Source organism: Brachyhypopomus gauderio, chromosome 3 (assembly GCF_052324685.1).
Source record: "Brachyhypopomus gauderio isolate BG-103 chromosome 3, BGAUD_0.2, whole genome shotgun sequence".
Lineage (NCBI taxonomy): Eukaryota > Metazoa > Chordata > Actinopteri > Gymnotiformes > Hypopomidae > Brachyhypopomus > Brachyhypopomus gauderio.
Genome location: NC_135213.1, coordinates 37,415,237 through 37,435,296, shown reverse-complemented (window position 1 = coordinate 37,435,296; position 20,060 = coordinate 37,415,237). Strand labels below are relative to the sequence as shown.

General features: G+C 48.3%; 1 protein-coding gene across 1 annotated transcript in view; it reads right to left on the bottom strand.

Moving 5' to 3' along the window:
• The window catches only part of mctp1a (multiple C2 domains, transmembrane 1a), a 113,206-nt gene that overhangs the window by 46,316 nt on the left and 46,830 nt on the right, over positions 1 to 20,060 (bottom strand). The window contains 8 exon segments of the mRNA XM_076998090.1: positions 2,230 to 2,323; positions 7,711 to 7,897; positions 9,516 to 9,646; positions 9,854 to 10,018; positions 12,547 to 12,585; positions 16,842 to 16,953; positions 17,467 to 17,546; positions 17,694 to 17,836. Coding sequence (XP_076854205.1) covers positions 2,230 to 2,323; positions 7,711 to 7,897; positions 9,516 to 9,646; positions 9,854 to 10,018; positions 12,547 to 12,585; positions 16,842 to 16,953; positions 17,467 to 17,546; positions 17,694 to 17,836 — 951 coding nt within the window.

Here is a 20,060-nt window from a genome sequence, read left to right as displayed (position 1 = left end):
CACATCCCTACACCGTAGCACGCTACAGCCCCGCGTATGACACGCAGTCGTCCCTGGCGATGAACTCTGACCTTGTTTGTGAGGCGGCTGTCTGAGCAAATTTCACGCTTTTGCCTTGGATGGAACTTTGACTCTCCAGGTGTGGAGACGCCGAGCGCGGCTTCATTTTGGGCCAACGTTCCCTCCACCGCTGAGATGAGTTCAACCTCATTTTGGCTCCAATTTGACGGGCCACGTGCAAATGTACGACTGCAGTAATTACATTTTTCAGGTCTGGAAGGCATCTTAAATGAAATCCGTGAACATATTATGCAGAAGTCTCCATATAAGAGGCACATCCAGTCACTCAGCACGGGCAGTGCCGTCTCCCCGAACACTGCACACAGTCGTATATGATTAAACCTCAAACCATCTCCTAAAGAAGATCTCAGACATTTTAAACAACAATTACAGTATCAAATAGGTATTCATGAGTGCTGTTGGTGTGAACAGTGTTTTCGTATTCCCGAGGCGGCATAGAAATTTAAAGGCCGCCCGCATTTTGAATATTACACGTGGCGGTGTTAATACAGGCCGAGGGTCCGGTCGGATTTGCGACGGTGCTCCGGTGTGATTGCGTAATGCAGTTCCATCGAGGAGCAGCGGGTGCGGTAGGTGAGTGAGACTGAATGGGACCCTTCTCCCTAAACACTGTTGGTTTTACACGCTATCCTCATTTATCCTGCTGGACTGGAGAGAAGAGACCCTCCAGATAAACGCCTCAATTAATTACAATGAAGAACAGGCAGAGAGGGAGACAGCAAAAGAGAGAGAGAGAGAGAGAGAGAGAGAGAGATAAAGAGAGAGTGTTGTAAGGAGCGAACCAAACCGTTCTACACTGAAGTGCAAGTGAGGTAAAACAGAGAAAGAGAATCCATTAAGATCTCTCTCCTTTCTCTCGGCCCCACTCAAATCCTGCTCTCTCTCTCTTTCTTGTGGCCCGGCTCTGTCTGTCTCTGCTGAGCTCTATATTAGAGGAGGCACTGTTCCGTGGCCCGTAACCTTGTTGGCTGACACCTCTGTGGCAGAGCCGTGTGAGACAGAGGGTCCCTGGGCGGTCTGCGCCTTTTCCGAAGGGGGGGGGTGCTGGTGGTTGTGAACCGCCACTTTATGGTGGGATGGGAGTGTGAAATCGGAGCTTCGGTCCCCTTGGGAACGTCGGCCCGTACTCCAAGGTCAACTGAACAGGACCAGACCCCTGGATTGGTGTGTGGGGGACTGGAGATTGGGGGTGGTTTGATTGCTGGGCTGTCACACACACGAGAGAATATCTGTGTGTGTGTGTGTGTGTGTTGAAAAGGTTCCTGTCCATTGAACTAGTCTTAATTAAGGGAATGGTTATGGTTATGGTGGTGGTCTGAAGGAACCGCACACACACACACACACCCACACACTGAGGAGCTGGGAATCTTAAGTAGGACTGTAGGACTCCACCTTCAGACCTGCCTGCCTCATAGACTTCCCCACTCGCTGCTCAGAAAGTTAGAAATTGCACCGCCACGCTTTCTACTTTATTAAAATTGTTCTGAGTAAAATTGTTCAGAAGGAACTCCGCCTGAAATCATCTGAAATCCGCTCAGACCGAAGGAGGCCACGCAGCTTCTGTGGCATTTGCAAATGGCTCTCTTTCAGTAAAACAAACACAGAGGCACTTTTCCTTTTGCGCTAGTCGGTATTAGCCTGCAGTAGAAACACAGACTGTGCTAAGTGTTGTTAATGGTCCTGTCTCTTTTTCTCAGAATAGAAAGCATCCTGCACGTCTGCAGCGACGTCTTTTCAACGCCGTAATGCACGAGGCCCAGAAACTAGGCCTGTCCAAGCTAGACTTAATTAAAGGCAAGAATTAATGGAACAGGAGCGGTAGCGTGGGAAAATATGTGTCAGCCACGCACCGGCTGGAAAAGTGCCTTCCATCCATTAGTGGGGAACTGAAAACATCAACTTCTTGTTACTCCTTTGTTGCAAGAACAAACGAATCTTTATCTCAGTCACTAGACATAAAATATCTAGGGGTCTTGTATCTAAGATACCAGATACATTATAGGATGTAGGTGTGTGCGTGCGTGCGTGTGTGTGTGTGTGTGTGTGTGTGTGTGTGTGTGTGTGTGTGTGTGTGTGTGTGTGTGTGTGTGTGTGTGTGTGTGTGTGTGTGTGTGTGTGTGTGTGTGTAAATGATGCAGCTAGTCTCACCTGTAACGTCAGCTGCCATCAGTCCCTCCGCCCGAATGACCTTCACCTGCACGATGCCGATGTCCTTAATGTTGTGGAAGGATCTCAGCAGACTCTGGGGGGGAGAGTGGGCCGGCTGGTTAGCGCGGGAGGGCCGGGAACCTCCTGACCCTGCTGGCCCAGGTGGGACCGAGGCTTGCAGTGGGGCGGCCGGAACCAGCAGCCTGCTGGCTGTGGTGTGAGTGTGTGCAACACACCGGGCTGATCAAGACAAGCCGTACAGCCAATTTTAATGTCAGTCAGACATGCAAACCTTCTCTCTCTCTCTCTTTCTTTCCCTCTCTCTGTCTGTCTGTTAAAAACACAGAATGGAGGACGTGTGCAAATGAACAGACGAGCATTTGTGTATATACTGACCCAGAAAGAAAGTACATGTTAAGCGCAAGCTTCCATCAGCACCGACAACACGTCAACGAAATGTGTCCGAGCCTTATTGAACGCTATTGTTTCGGCTTACAATAGTGGTTTTGCGGCGTAAACGTCGTAACATGAACTTCGTGTTTGGTGTGTGCGGCAGAAGAATACATGGTTAGGAAAGGAAAGGTAAGAAATTGTTCTCTCTTTTTTAATTACTGTTTATTGTTCCTGTTTCATTTAATTGTTAAATGTATTTTATATGTGTTTTTGATAATTACTGTGTTAGGAGAGGTGTTAGGATAGGATAAGTGCATACAGTATGTTATTTACAGTATGTACGTATGTTCCGACTTAAACCAAAAATCAGTTTACGACACAATGTAGGAATGGATCAACGACATATATATATATATATGTATATATATATATATATATATATATATATATATATATATATATATATATATATATATATATATATATATATATATATATATATCTCTGATGGTAGGGATATGGTGGTATGTGTAGTTTGTGCAGGTATGTGTGTGTGTGTGTGTGTGTGTGTGTGTGTGTGTGTGTGTGTGTGTGTGTGTGTGTGTGTGTGTGTGTGTGTGTGTGCGTGTGTGCAGGGAGCCCACCCCTCAGCTCAAGGCTCACGGCTTCACCTAGCTCTACTTCCTCCATTAGAGACGTCAGTAATTGACAGGCTGTAGGCAGACTGAGTTGGGGGCCCCTCCAAAGCCTCTCGGAGACTTATGATTAATGACAGGGCCAATTACACGGGCGCAGATAAAAGCCGCTCATTCACACAGCATCGTGCTACTCTACTGCTCCTTTGTGTGTCCATGTGAACATTAAAAAGGGCCGACATTTAATGCTGATGTTGCATCAGACACTGGCTACACGTTAACACCTCCTGCCTCCCTGTCTCTCTGGTGTGTGTGTGTGCGTGTGTGTGTTGGTCTGCGTGCACGTGTGTTTAAGACATACAGAAAGTCTATATCAAAGTCTGCACATACATAATTCGCACATACATCCACAGCTGATCAAAACTTGGGGACACTCCTCACTCCATGATGGACAGGCAGGCACACGCACGCACAAAAGGCCAAGACCCTCTCAGTCAGCCGGGCTTTCAAAGCACCGCTAACCTTCTTCGCTTCAATTTATTTTTCTTTCTGCCAACAAACCCTCACCTGCCCATGCACACACACAAACATACACACACACACACACACACACACATTCAAACAAACACACACACACACACATTCAAACACACAGTCGGAGGAGTAATTATAATTTGAAATTTTTCAGATTCAGGGCTTTAATTCCTTAGAAACACTGCCTTCACATCTTGTGGTCAAACCCCCTCCTCTGAGACCAGTGCAGTGGAGAGTGAGGGAGAGAGAAGCATTTCTTTATCCATATAACTTTAATGCATGATTTCACTCCAGATTGTTATTTATGATTATTCTGACCTTGGGGAGGGGATTAAAAAATGTTAGATATTTTTTTGGAAAAGGCAGCATCATTTTTATAACAGAGGAATGTCTGATACCTCTATAGACCACAGCATAGCCAGGAAAAACCTTTATGCTCTTAATGAAAAGATGAAGAAACACGTTTTCCCATTTTCCCAGAGGACAGCAGCGCTAGGCAAAGCAGGACAGGACAGAGCAGGATATGTTCATATGAGAGGACACTGGTTCGCCCCCGAAAAGGGGTGGGACACACACACACACACACACACACACACACACACACACACACACACACACACACACACACACACACACACAGAGAACATTCCCTCTTCCTCCTTAGAAATCAGAGACCACAAGTCGGAGGAGGAGATGGTGGGGGGGGGCTATGGCATGATTGACAGCTTGTCACCATGACGTCTTATTCCATCTCTGTTGTGGAGAAAATGAATGTCACCACGCGGAGCCTTATGACTCGCTGTCATCTCTCAGGCGCTCACCTTTTATCAACGCTCTAAATAACATTTCAAGCCCACCGTCTCCTGCCGGACAATCCGGTCAGGGGACATTAAATCGGATGACTGTGAAATGTCATAATAAAAATGGAATGCTAACAGCCACCCCCACCCACCCCAACCACCCCCCTCCACCCTGATTTCCCCTTCTTTGCTCTTTCCTTCCACTTCCTCTCTTGCGTACACACACACACGCACACCAGTGCGTTTGTCTGTTCTCTGATTTTAAAGTGCGAGACAGGGTGATGTGGAATTGGGTGCCACCACTTCACCAGAGGTCGCGCTGGCCCTGACGCCCATTAACGCCCATTACACACCAGTCCGCCGCACTGTCTCCTACCCCTTATTCAAATTCACAATTCATGCCTGCGTACAACAACATCCAAGCCGCCTCTTCCCGTCACAGAAAAAGAAACAAATCCACGTATCAGGAAATAAGATATTTTCAACATTTTTTCAGGTTCTGGATTGGAATTCAGTGTTCTGACTGGTTTATTGATTATTCCAAGAACGGTAAAACATTGAACACTGAGAATGGACCAAATAACTACTGGGAAAAGAGGTCAATCTGATGAAAAGCACCTAGAAGTCCGTAATTCCTCACACAAGTTAATATATATATTTTTTAAAGTGATGAAGATAATGACCACCGCGATCCAAAAAGCTTAACCATCGCACAAAACCCTGTGAAAACAAGCACGCCAAATTTAATAGCCGCTCAGCGAGCGATGATGACGATGGCACTGAACAGACTGTAGAGGTCTCGGTGAATCCTCAGGTGTGGGGGCTACGTCTGCACCGCCCAGCGCTCTAAATGAGAGTGTCTGAGGTGTGTCGTGACCTCGCGGTGACAGGTAGACAACCCTTTTAGAGACAGACATCTTCATTCTGCTTCGTGGCCATTAGCGTACGCTGAGGAGGCAGCCCAGCCACGCCGCCCTGTTCACTCCATATGCAAACAGCCGAAAGTCATCTGATATGCCTTCGCTACTTTAATGATGCGCGTGAAGCCGGTGCGCCAAAGCTACATCAGGAGATTTAATTGCGTTCCGCGCTAGCCCACAAGCTCTCCTCCCCTCCTCCCCACCCTCAACGGCACAGACAGTTTAAGAAAAGAGCATTCCTGTCTCCCTCTACACACACACACACACACACACACACACACACACACTTTGACACATCCTCCTACATGCTTTATTGGCCTGGTGGACATCAGTGGCTGTTAGCGCTTAGCTGCGCTAGCACTGCCGTCTGCCGCCAGCGTGCTTTCATTCGCGCGGCCATCTTCGTCCGCCTGATTTTACGGCGATAGCGTGGCATTTGAACATCGTCCCCCCCCCCCACACACACACACACACACACACACACCTCTCCCCCATTCTCATCCCCTTTCCAGCCACAGATGGAGGCACCACCCAGACGGAGCTAATCTACTGAAGGACTATTGCACAGCATTAGTGCTAGCACCTCATGTTATCTGCCCGGCTTGATAAGGTACATCTTTATTAACCCCTCCCCCTCCCACCCACCTTTAAAAGGGTGTCAAGCAGGGAAAAGGGAATATGCTAATAGTGGGGACAAATTAAAGCCCCCTATTTCAAATCCAGACCACTCCCCATCTCTATCCAGCATATCTCTCCCCATCGGACTGCGGGCTAGGGTGCTAATGAATGCCTGGATACAGGGAGGGAGGGAGGGAGGGAGGGAGGGAGGGAGGAAGAGTACAGAACAGAAAAGGAGAGTGAGAACAAGGATGGGGGGAGTAAAATATCTCTCCTTTACCAGGGGCGGGAGGAGGAAAAGCAGACGAGTCTCACGCAAGGTGAAATAGCTTTTCTTTTCATTTCGCACACCCATCCCTCCCGCCTCCCCGTCCACACCCAGACTGTCCTCCTGTCCCCCCCACCCCCACTCCCCCCCCCCCCCCCCCCCCCCACCATTACCACCCTAGCTCGCTCAGTGCCAGCAAGCGACAAGTTCGTCCATCGAACCTCGGTCTAAGAGCTCCCCCCTGTGGGCACGGGACGCCACTGCAGTGGCCATTTAGCACGGCGGCGCCGACCAGTTTGCCTTCGTCCTGGGAAGCATGGGTCAGCCTCCCGCTGCCGATCCTGCATACGGCATCCACCGCTGTTCCGCCAGGGATCAAACACGCCAGCCGGCACACCGTTTCGCATTTGAGAGGAATCTGGACAGTCCCGCGCACTGTGGCCAGTAGCGGCTAGCTGTGCTAGCGCACCCAGCTAGTGGTCTAGGGTGGGCTCGCCTTAAAGCCGCCCCCTCTCAGAGAGAGAGCACGAGCATTTGAGGGTTTCGCCATTACGTGAGAGAGCGGGCGCTTCAGAGGCGGGTAGCAGCGGACATGGGTCTTTCTGCCCCAGCCCTGCCCCCACAACAGGAGACTGGAGAGCAGCGAAAGGCGCCGAGCAAAGGGTTAACAGGCCAAAAACAAAGGAAGAGGCTGTGGCCATTGTGCAGGACTGAAGACCCAAGGCCTCCGAGGCCCTGCAGGGCCAAAGGGCCCCAAACAGGGACACTGGACCCTTTCAGCCCCAGCCTTTCAACAGCATACACAGCCTCAAAAGATCCTGTCAGTGCTCTCTTCTCTACCCCCCCCCCCCCCCCCACACACACACACACACAGTATCCTAATCAGCTCCTCCTTCTGTCTTTCTCTCTCTCCCTCTCCTGTTCAATCCTCATCCCTCTCTTCATAAAGCACGGGAGGCCCGATCCAGTGCTCTCTGGGCCTGACCCAATCTGCGGCCCCCCAGAGGTTGAGTGTCTCTGAAAGGAAGGTCACATCGCCAAGGTGTTGCCAGGTCTCTGAACGAGGCACCAGCCGGGACGTTTTTCCGCTCCGCACAGACGAACGGATGTAAACATGGAGCAACACATGCAAAGCAGGGAGCCGTTTCATCCAACGATTGGTTCCTCGGCTTCACCACGGACACGCCCCCCTTCCACAGTGCACAGTGACAGCCGATCTCCAAACACAACATACAGTTGCTTAAATTAACATAAAGGAGTAAGCGAGGCGGCTGGCGTGTGGTCCGGATGCACCTGGATCCGTCTGAACTCACGTATCTGTGAAGGATCTCCTTCCTCTCGCGAGGGTCGTCCAGCATGTTGACGGACAGGTCCGCGATGGAGACCGCAGCGGAGGCCGTGAGCGTGACCAGGAGCACCAGAGTGCCCTCCCCCTCCTCCAGAGGGAGGTCCAGCCTGTGTGTGCACTCCTTGGAGAGGAGTGAGAGGTCCACCTGACACCTGACACACACACACACACACACACACACACAGGGGGATTACTACCATTATTATTTTCACCACAGAAACACCAGGCACAAATTGTAGCTGATAAGCCAGAGTCACATCCAGTACCACAATACATTATTCATTCTCACTTTAGAGAGAGAGAGAGAGAGAGAGAGAGAGAGAGAGAGAGAGAGGAGGGACTGGAATGTATTGCCCTAGGAAGCTTCTACTCCTTGAGGCTGCTCTCTCCTTCCCTCCAGAGAAGTGACAAGCTCGTAGTCCGACGTAACCACCTGGCCCCCTGGACCACTGTGTGTGTGTGTGTGTGTGTGTGTGTGTGTGTGTGTGTGTGTGTGTGTGTGTGTGTGTGTGTGTGTGTGTAATGGACGCCCGAGTCAGGATGAATGAGCAGGTAATGTGCGCATCAGTAGGGGCCAAGCGAGTCCAGCCAGAGGACAGGAGGCCATGAGCATTATCAGGAGGACGAGTACATTACAATAAAGTCGAGCGACCCCACTTAGACATGCAGCAATGGCCAGACAGCAGAGACAATCCCCACGTCCCTTAGTCTCTCCTGTCTCACGTAACGGAGTCTTGTCTGGTATATAAACACACACACACACACACACACACACACACACACACACACACACACACACACACACACACAGGTGTATTGCAACCCTGGGTGAAATGCGGCAGTAGCAGAAACAGGGCCATGAGTGACCATGCCAGCACTACAATCAGACAGTTCACAATGCATAGTGCTAATCAGACAGTTCACACTGCATAGTGCTAATCAGACAGTTCACACTGCGTACCTTTAATCAGACAGTTCACACTTTACCGCTAACCACACAGTTCACACTGCTTACGAATACACATTTGATCATAGCATCTTGAGAATCAGAAAGGCATTATATAAATTAAATACAGTATATTATTATTATTATTATTATTATTATTAACACAATAATCAATTTGTAAATAGATTGCACAAATTCTGTGCAATTCTTTCACAGGCAAATAGAACACATCATTAATCTTGCCCTCTCTCTACAGGTGTTCCCTGACGTTTAGCATGTATCCACACACACTCAAACACACTCACTAACACACACACACACACCCACCCACCCACACACACACACTTAGTTAATGGCTTTTTGGACAGCTTTATCTGCAGAGAATGCAGCCCCTAAATGCTCTATAAATTCTGATGTTTGCTGTGGGAAGCGGTTGCCAGGCTGTAAAGTCTGTAAAGTGGGGCGCTTGTGTATGACCACGCAGCATCAGGGCAGTGATCATCTCTGGAGTGGCCAGGAAGACACCCTGTAATGACCTGGATGAGCCAGGAGGAACCTGGAGGTCATGGCTCACCACACAGCTCCTGAACTTCGCCCACTACAGCTTACTGTAGTTTTTGTGAGTGATCTCGCCTTGCGTGGCACAGTTATCAGACTGATCACGTCCTTTGAGAAGATGGGAGTTTTGGTGGTGACCGCGTTGTGCCTCAGCAGTGTGAGAACAGCAACACTCGTCCTTCAAAGACAAGAACCCCTCTGGATGAGGAGACAGTTAACCAATCAGCACAAGCGGATGAGAGGACAGAGACACTGGGACAGCTCACCTGCCCATGAAGTCGTCCCTCTTGCCTGCATCTTTGTCCCAGAGAGTGATTTCAATAATGCCCCCCCGCTCGTCATAAAGATGGAAGTCAAACTGCTCCCTCCACTGAGGGTCCAGCGTCTTGTGGATCGTCTGGTCGAAAGAACGAAACAAAACAGACATGGTTGCATTTGTGTGTTTGAGTGCCTGAGGCAGAAGCGGTAATGGTAATCTTCATAAACAACAACAACAAACTCAAGTTTTAATTAGGATTTCTGTATATGGACCTCACTAAGTTCTGGTGTCGATAGCACTGTGAGCATCAAAGCAGCAAAAGGACTGAAAGTAATCCTGGATTACCTTGCTCTTGTATTTCTGGTGCCCCATCCTGAACTTGACATATGGATCACTGAGCCCATTAGCGTCCATGGGCTGCAAATTATGAGCCTCAATCAGACTGATGCTGACAATTCCTCTCCACAGCTGGTCTTTCCTGTGAACATCTGATAGTCTCAGACTCTGGTGCTGTCCCATCAAAACACACACACACACACACACACACACACACACACACACACACACACACACACACACACACACACACACACACACACACACACACACACACACACACACAAATTAATGAATATACATTTCTTATACATGCATGTAATCAGATATGTAATCAGACAGAAACACGATTCACCGACACTGCTGGGAATGAGTGTAGAAGAAAACAGAGCATCCAAAATAACACAAAAATGCACAAGAACGTAGAAAAAGCCCCAGAATTCCCTCTGTCCTCCCCAACAGTCTGACATTAAACTCAACCACACATTAGACTAAAAAAGCCTCATCAAGAAGCCTTTGACTCCGGGTTCAGCAGGTTCTGTTTACGCGCTGCCGTATTTATATCAGATAACTCGGCCTCAGCCTTTGTGCTTAATCTTAGCGCATTAGCGAGGCACTTGGTTTCAAATGCATCTCATTAAACTCTGCGCAAACCCTCCCTCGTAGCGCTGATGTGGGCGGAGCCTGCTAATGCCCTTCTCTCCAGATATTAGCGTGCGGCGTGCTGACTGTAGCGCAGTAAGGCCCCAGTCTGGTGTAGTTCCAGTCCGGTAGCCAGACAGCGTGCACACTTGCGAGAGTTCTCCACCTGCGGCATCGCTAATTGCATATAAAAACAGCGAAGCCATGTCATTTTCAAACGAAAAGTTGCTTTTGTGTCAAAGTAATTGCAGCGTGGGCCGGTGACGCATACGAGAAGAGGCAGGCAGTGCGAAGCTTCCTGTAGCAGACTAATGTTTGCAGAGTTGAGCGCAAACAGCAAGCAGACGAACCAGCTACGCTACGTCACCGAGACGCAGAGGCTGGATGTCAGTGAACGTCTTCGTTTTGGACCTACATGTAAATATAAAACCTGCTTGGTTTGCATCTACTGAGTGCATCGCTTACAGAATTTGTGCTTCATGAAAGAGAGATGAGGGGTATAAATAGATCAACATGCGCCCAGGAGTGGTGAAAGCGATATAAAGTAGCTTTCACTGTTCAAGATTCCCTCAGGAGGCTTTGGACACACTTGCCACTTTCATGTTTTTAGGCTTTTCCAAAACTTTGTTTTTTCCAGGACTCCCCCCCCCCCCCCCCCCCCCCAAAAAAAACTTAGCAGGAGTTAGTTGACCTTTGTTCAATGTTAGCTGGCACAGAGAGTCCATTGGCGAGCCCCAATTCAACACCCATTAATAACTGGGCTCCGTCCCAACGTCTAAATGCAGAACAGAACACCTACCTAAGAAAGCGAAATTTTCTTTCCCAGCAAACAGGGCGAGTTTTTAGGGCAGTTACGCAGGCATGGGTGTCTCAGGCAGTTCGCCGCATGCACTGAGCAGTGATGATGTACAAACCAGGTCCCCGTGATGCCTCTCCCCACACACAGCCAATCACAGCATGAGGAAAGCACAAACGCATAAACCTGTGATGGAACTTCAGCTCATGGGTCAACTCAGGAGACAGAGAGGAATCGGCTCACTTACAAGACAACAATGGGGCCGTGAAGGCAGCAACACAGGGGGGGACGTTTTATTTATTTATTTTAACGAAAGGTGCACATGGTTAATGACGCAGGCAGCTGATGTGAGTAGAATCGCTCCCTAAGGAGGTATCCTTCAAATAGTAGCATCGTTCCTCCACGTTTTACGTTTCTATCAGGCCAAATATCAAAGTGCGGGATCGCTCCCTCTCGTCTACATTTCCCTGCTTTGCCCAGGGCCAAGCACCGACAGATTTTTGCCCTGTAGGCTGGTGTTGTTATGCATTCTCCCGTATGTGTGGGCAGGTTTCTGATTGGCTGGGAGACCTATCACTTACATGGCCCCTGGTGCTGCAGATGTATGTGGATTTGGGCTCGACATTATCAAGCTGGTGCCCGTTTCACCGCTAATTTGTCTGCATATCCCGTCGGATCCGTCCAATGACATAAACTGATGTTTCTGACACTGCTGCGAGTAAATCTTTACGGTCAGGTAAATTTTCACAGCATTGTTGTTTTAGAAAAACTGCATAAATATTAGTGATTTTGAAATGACAGCCGCGTCATCTCCCTCTTCACGAGAGCGCTGTTCCGTTTTTACGGTCCGCTGTGTAGTCTGAACAGGACGGAAGGAGGAAAATAAAAACAATAAAGCAAATTTTAAAAAAGGAGCAGCTTTATTTTCTCAGGCAGCTGCTGCAATACACAAAGGAAACCTCGAGCACGCCACATTCTGACCAATCGGCTTGCGATTACGTTCGGAATACAACTTTAACACAGAACATGGCCGCCCTCGTTACTGCCCCTGCCATGTGGCTCGCCACGTTTCTCGCATATTGCAGCCTGCGGAAAATAAAGACAGGAAATGCAGATGGAAGTGAATGTTTGGTGATAATACAAAACTATAAAAAAAAAAAAAAGACAAAAGACAGGGGCGCCGGCGCCCCCTTCAGTCTGAGCAGTGCACTGCAGAGGGTTGTGAGGAGCAGACGTCAGTATTAGGGGGTCATGCGGTTATTACCTTACTGCATCGTTTCCAGCTCCTTCTCAAAAGCATGGTCTGTAAATGAAAGAAAGCAGTTACATCGCCAGCCTGAGTCTGTTAGCTGGTTAGGGATGAGCCTTCATGACAGCACACTGAAATGACACACCCCTGACTTCAAAACACAATGACATCTTTATAAGGATCACCAAATCGCAATATCTCAAATCTAAAACAATTGTTGTTGTTGTGTCTCCATGTAAAATGTTTTCTACACAGGCAACCATTTTAGAACCTCTGAAAGGTTTTGCAAAAGTGCGTTACTGATCAAGATGTCATAAAGGCGTCATAAAGATGTCATAAAGGTGTCATAAGCGCTTTAGTGGCGCCCTAAGGGCACTAAATGGAGGTGGTCCTACAGAAGCATAAAAGCCTGACCCATGATCGTTTGGGGAAAGGGGAGCCAAGAGAAGATGAGGTGACTACACAATCCACCATACACACCTAGTCCCACAAACACACCTAGTCCCACAAACACACCTGGTCCCACAAACACACCTGGTCCCACAAACACACCTAGTCCCACAAACACACCTGGTCCCACAAACACGCCTAGTCCCACAAACACACCTGGTCCCACAAACACATCTAGTCCCACAAACACACCTGGTCCCACAAACACACCTAGTCCCACAAACACACCTGGTCCCACAAACACACCTGGTCCCACAAACAAACCTAGTCCCACGAACACACCAGGTCCCACAAACACACCTGGTCCCACAAACACACCTGGTCCCACGAACACACCTGGTCCGACGAACACACCTGGTCCGACGAACACACTTGGTCCGACGAACACACCTGGTCCCACAAACACACCTGGTCCCACGAACACACCTAGTCCCACGAACACACCTAGTCCCACGAACACATCTAGTCCCACGAACACACCTAGTCCCACGAACACACCTAGTCCCACGAACACACCTGGTCCCACGAACACATCTGGTCCCACGAACACACCAGGTCCCACGAACACACCAAGTCCCACGAACACACCTAGTCCCACAAACACACCTGGTCCGACGAACACACCTAGTCCCACAAACACACCTGGTCCCACAAACACATCTAGTCCCACAAACACACCTAGTCCCACAAACACACCTGGTCCCACAAACACACCTAGTCCCACAAACACACATAGTCCCACGAACACACCTAGTCCCACGAACACACCTAGTCCCACAAACACACCTAGTCCCACAAACACATTTAGTCCCACAAACACATTTAGTCCCACGAACACACCAAGTCCCACAAACACACCTAGTCCCACAAACACACCTGGTCCCACGAACACACCTGGTCCCATGAACACATCTGGTCCCACGAACACATCTGGTCCCACGAACACACCTGGTCCCACAAACACACCTAGTCCCACAAACACACCTAGTCCCACAAACACACCTGGTCCGACGAACACACCTAGTCCCACAAACACACATAGTCCCACAAACACACCTGGTCCCACAAACACACCTGGTCCCACAAACACATCTATTCTCACAAACACTCCTAGTCCTACAAACACACCTAATCCCACAAACACACATAGTCCTACAAACACACCTAGTCCCACAAACACACCTAGTCCCACAACCACACCTAGTCCCACAAACACAACTAGTCCCACAAACACAACTAGTCCCACAAACACACCTAGTCCCACAAACACACCTAGTCCCACAAACACGTCTATTCCCACAAACACACCTAGTCCCACAAACACACCTAGTCCCACAAACACATCTATTCCCACAAACACACCTAGTACAATGAAACCAGAGGAGGAACTTCCATACAGAGAGTTGAGATGTGTGAAGGCCTGGCTCTCAGTCTCCGCTCTAATTCATCCCAAAGGTGTTCTATTGGGTTGAGGTCAGGACTCTGCAGGCCAGTCAAGTTCATCCACACCAGACTCTGCCATCCATGTCTTTATGGACCTTGCTTTGTGCACTGGTGCACAGTCATGTTGGAAGAGGAAGGGGCCAGCTCCAAACTGTTCCCACAAAGTTGGAATTGTCCAGTATGTCTTGGTATGCTGAAGCATTCAGAGTTCCTTTCACTGGAACTAAGGGGCCAAGCCCAGCTCCTGAAAAACAACCTCACACCATAATCCCCCCTTCCACCAAACTTTACACTTGGCACAATGCAGTCAGACAAGCACCGTTCTCCTGGCAAACGCCAAACCCAGACTCGTCCATCAGATTGCCAGATGGAGAAGTGTGATTCGTCACTCCAGAGAACACACCTCCACTGTTCTAGAGTCCAGTGGTGTTGTGCTTTACACCACTGCATCTGACGCTTTGCACTGCACTTGGTGATGTATGGCTTGGATGCAGCTGCTCAACCATGGAAACCCATTCTATGAAGCTCTCTGCACACTGTTCTTGAGCTAATCTGAAGGCCACATGAAGTTTGGATGTCTGTAGTGATTGACTCTGCAGAAAGTTGGCGACCTCTTCACACTATGTGCTTCAGCATCTGCTGACCCCGCTCTGTCAGTTTACGTGTTCTACCACTTCATGGCTGAGTTGTTGTCGTTCCCAAACACTTTCATTTTCTTATAATACAGCTGACAGTTGACTGTGAAATATTTAGGAGTGAAGAAATTTCACCACTGGATTTGTTGCACAGGTGGCATCCTATCACAGTTCCACGCTGGAATCCACTGAGCTCCGGAGAGCGACCCATTCTTTCACAAATGTTTGTTAAAACAGTCTGCATGCCTAGGTGCTTAAGTTTATACACCTGTGCCCATGGAAGTGATTGGAGCACCTAATTCCGATAATTTGGATGGGTGAGCGAATACTTTTGGCAATATAGTGTATACAGTTGAAATTTCAAATTAGCACCAGCAGATGGCACTAAAACATCCGTAATTTATTTTCAGAGAATCCCCAAGCACTGTTTCCCACTGCTTCATAAAATGTTATGATTCCCCTGTACATTCACTTCCTTACACACTGGCAATGAAATATTCCAATCCACAGGTCACCTAAGCCAGCTGGAAAATCAACTCTCACCCAAACATCACCAATAAATGCTGGTGCTGTTGAGTTCTTTCTCTCTCTCTCTCTCTCTCTCTCTCTCTCTCTCTCTCTCTCTCTCTCTTTCTCTCTCTCTCTGTTGCTCTCTCTCTTCTCTCTCTCGCTCTCATTCTCTCTCTCTCTCTCTCTCTCTCTCTTTCTCTCTCTCTCTGTTGCTCTATCTCTTCTCTCTCTCGCTCTCTCTCTCTTTCTCTCGTTCTCTCGTTCTCTCTCTCTCTCTCTCTCTCTCTCTCTCTCTCTCTCTCTCTCTCTCTCTCTCTCTCTCTCTCTCTCTCTCCCCCCTGGTTCTGGGTTTTGGATGAAATATGGATCGTTTTAGTTCAGCTGGCCCACTGGGCCAATATCTCTTTGTCCTCGACTGTGAACACTAATGACATTGAGTAAGTACTGCTGGTAAGAGAAAAACCCATAAAGTGATTCACAAAAGTGCTGCGTTATCAACCAGCACGCTCAACTGGATCATTTAAGGATGTGTAGCTGTGTGTTTATGAACACTGGTGCAGGTCATTAAACGTGGATGACTCACAGGTCATGTGACCAGCCCTGGATCTGTGCAGCTGACACAGAGCAAATAAAGGAGCTGTTATTAGCACATGCACTATTCATGAGTATCCACATCAGCTACTGGGGTGACTTCAAACCCGTAACACTGAAGCCCTAGCTCTAAAGGTTACAGGTTTTATACGCTGTAGTTTAATTCACTGCTCAGGTGTCTAAATGAAGAAGTCAGCGAGCAGTGTTGAGAATCTCCAATAGGGCAAAACTTTACAGTGTGAATGTTCAGTTTGCTGTGAGTTCTGTTTGTTCAGTTCAGTCCATCTGTCAGCATGAGGACACAATAAATATTATGCAACAAATATTGAAGTAGCTGTTGAAAAGCAATTAAAAATCACCTTGATATTATACAGAAAGGAGAACTTCAGGAAAGAAGTGAAAAAAGATGGAGAGGAACAGACCCTCTGTACGGATCTGACCCAGGTACAGACCTGCCCCAGGTACAGACCTGCCCCAGGTATGGATCTCCCCCAGGTACGGATCTCCCCTCAGTACAGACCTGCCCCAGGTACAGACCTGCCCCAGGTATGGATCTCCCCCAGGTACGGATCTCCCCTCAGTACAGACCTGCCCCAGGTACAGACCTGCCCCAGGCTGGGACTCAAGAGATCAGGGAGGAAGAGGAGAGGAGGATTCAATGGAGATCACAGAGACACTTACTGCGTCCTTGAAACTGCCCTCCTTAGGCGTGAGTGTGACGGACAGCTCCAACGAGCCCAGGTCATGGTCGGGGTAGTGGGAGTCTGTCAGGTCAAGGGTCACATCCTGGGTCCTGAACAAGGACAGACCAGTTCAGTTCAGCAGCTTCGGTTCGATTCGAACGATCGAACTCTGATCTGATAGCGCAAGTTCATTAGAGCAAATGAGAATGATGCTTTTGGAACTGCAGACCCCAGGAGCACTGAGTGGTGTGTTTACATCTTCAGGTTTTATAATAAATGTCTCATTGGGAATGCTAAGGAAACTTGGATTAACACAATCATTAATAGTTTCTGCTTTGGTCTGCACCAATACAACCAAATTACAAATATAATCACACCTGTAAAATGGCCACGGAATATGAACTGTCTGTAGCTCACCTGGTAGACCAGGTATGACCAGGGGATTGATTAACAGGGAAATACAGATGATTACTATCGCTCTGGATTAGTAAATGGAAATGTTGTGAAGTAAACACTAGAGGGCAGTATTGCCATTTCACAGTCAAATGCACTAAATTGAAAGCAGATAAGGAGAGCTCCAAAAAACGGTTAGATAAGGACTGTCAGGAGGCACAAAGAAGAACCTTTTATGCTCCAGAGACTCCAAACGAAGATACGCTGAACCCATGAAGTCATCCTGCAACCCAAAGTCATAGTCAAAGACCTGCAGGAGAGAGAGAGAGAGGGAGAAAGACACAGAGAGAGGAAGAGAGAGATTCAAAGGAAGAAGATCTCAAAGAAAACAGTCTATAAGGAGAATGTAGATATGCTTCCTGTAGCACGTTGAGACAGTGATTCACACCAGACTTACCTTGACATACAGGGGCTCCTTTAGACTGTCCACCAACAGAGTGACTCTCTCATCCCACACTGGGTTCAGGTTCTTATGGATGGTCTTGCTACGGAACACCTCCTTCCCCGCAATCTTAAACTTCACGTAGGGGTCACTAGTGCCTGAATCAGAAAGGAATGACCCCAAGAGCATGAATCACTACGCCATGAACACCAGAGGCTGCACCCAGCACCCACAGACACAACTGCCTCGGCTCTTTCTCAAACACAGGAACACTAGTCTATATTTGGCATGTGGCTCTGAGCAGCATCTTTGCTCAGTGTTTTAGATAAAAACACAAACAAATGCATAATCCCACACAGCAGTGTTGATGAGCAACGTCTGTCCTCGCGCCTGGTTAACCAAACAGAGCGAGTATCATCACAGAGCGAGTATCATCACAGAGCCTGCTTGTGTACTGACCTTGGGTTCCCTTTATTGAAGGCAGGTGCATGCAAATCTATGAATATGACATTCTGAGGACTTTCAGATCTTTTTCCTTGACATGAATTCATGAATTCACATTTATCCCCCCCACTCACTCACTCACTCACACACTCACACACTCACACACTCACACACTCTGCATTTATGGTGTCGTTGTGGATGGAGGTCGTCTTGGACAGTGCTGCCTTCTCTGACCACTGATCTGGTCATGTGATTCAGGTCATGTGATTCATCTGGTCATGTGATTCTGGTCATGTGATTCATCTGGTCATGTGATTCAGAGTCATATGATTCATTTGGTCATGGGACAGTGCTGCCTTCCCTAAACACTCATCTGGTCATGTGATTCATCTGGTCATGTGATTCTCAAACAGTGCTGCCTTCCCTGAACTCTCATCTGGTCATGTGATTCAGGTCATGTGATTCATCTGGTCATGTGATTCTTAGACAGTGCTGCCTTCCCTGAATACTCAACTGGTCATGTGATTCAGAGTCATGTGATTCATCCGGTCATGTGATTCATCTGGTCATGTGATGACCTCTACCACTCACATTTCATATCCCATATGCAACTGACCGAATAGACCGACACACACTGATTTTTTCATAAGTGACAAAGGAGGACCCCATCTGCACTAAACAGTCTAGTCAGCCTAATGATCACCAGTGTATGGGTTCGATATACAGGACGACCCCAAGTGTCATTCCCCTTTACCCTAAAACTACAGCTGTGTTATGTCATTTGAGAAATCTACCTCTTTTCACCCTGTCGTCTCTTTATATGAGATGGTCATACCACAGGATGGCCAGTAGATGGCACTCTGCCCCAACACGAGAGCTAGAAGCTCGTAGTATATCATCAATGACCAGTCTCTCCATGCGGTCACTATGTAAAGTACATCCATCACTACAGCGGCCCTGTATGACTAAACACAGCGGCGTTAGATACTGAAAATGTGCAGGTGCGTCTAGTCAACAGTCACAGACATGCACTTCAATTACACTCAGCAATAAACGGCATGAAAAGAAAGCAATGTTCACAGACACACAGCATTGTTAACAGACACAACGCACTGTTCACAGACACAACGCACTGTTCACAGACACAATGCACTGTTCACAGACACACAGCATTGTTAACAGACACATTCTTCACAGACAGATTCATTAGATCCAGTCACCTTCCATGTGCCCTACAGAAGGCACAGTGTGTGTGTGTGTGTGTGTGTATGTGTATGTGTGTGTGTGTTCTCTCCACTATCTGTACCTTTGAGCCCATCGTGGCTCAGTCAGCCTGCCTCTCCTCCACCCCCCACTGATGGAGCTCTGACGGATGCCATTAGAGCCCATCAGATCCGCTCCATCACCCAGCATTATGAAGCAAACCTCGCCTGCTGCCCTTACTGCAGGACTTCAGTGGTCTTCAGGACACTCCAGTGATCTTCAGGACACTGCAGGACTGCTTCTCAAGCAGCGTCTCATTCAGCTGTCCAAAAGCTCACTTTGTGGTGCAGTTTCAAACAGGGACGCTTGAGTTCCACCAACACTGATTTCTCCGTTCCTCAAGAACCAACACAATACCAACTTATCCTCTTTAAGTAAACCCGTATTACTCTCACTCCATGTATGATATTGGTGGCAGTATCGCTCTCTCTCCAACTTCAGATGGAACTCTTGATCCATCTACAAAATGCCCTTAAAAGTATGCAAGTGGGTTGCTAGCAGATCGTAGTGCGCTCAGCCTGACCTTTGCCCTCTGCCCTGTGACACTGCATGACTCAGCTGGAGTGTATTCAAACAGGCGCCCATGCACATCCTGAGAATCACCCGACAGCACACCAGACGCAGTCCGGAAACCACGCACCTTCACACCTACCGTTCTCTCATTTAGAAAGACCA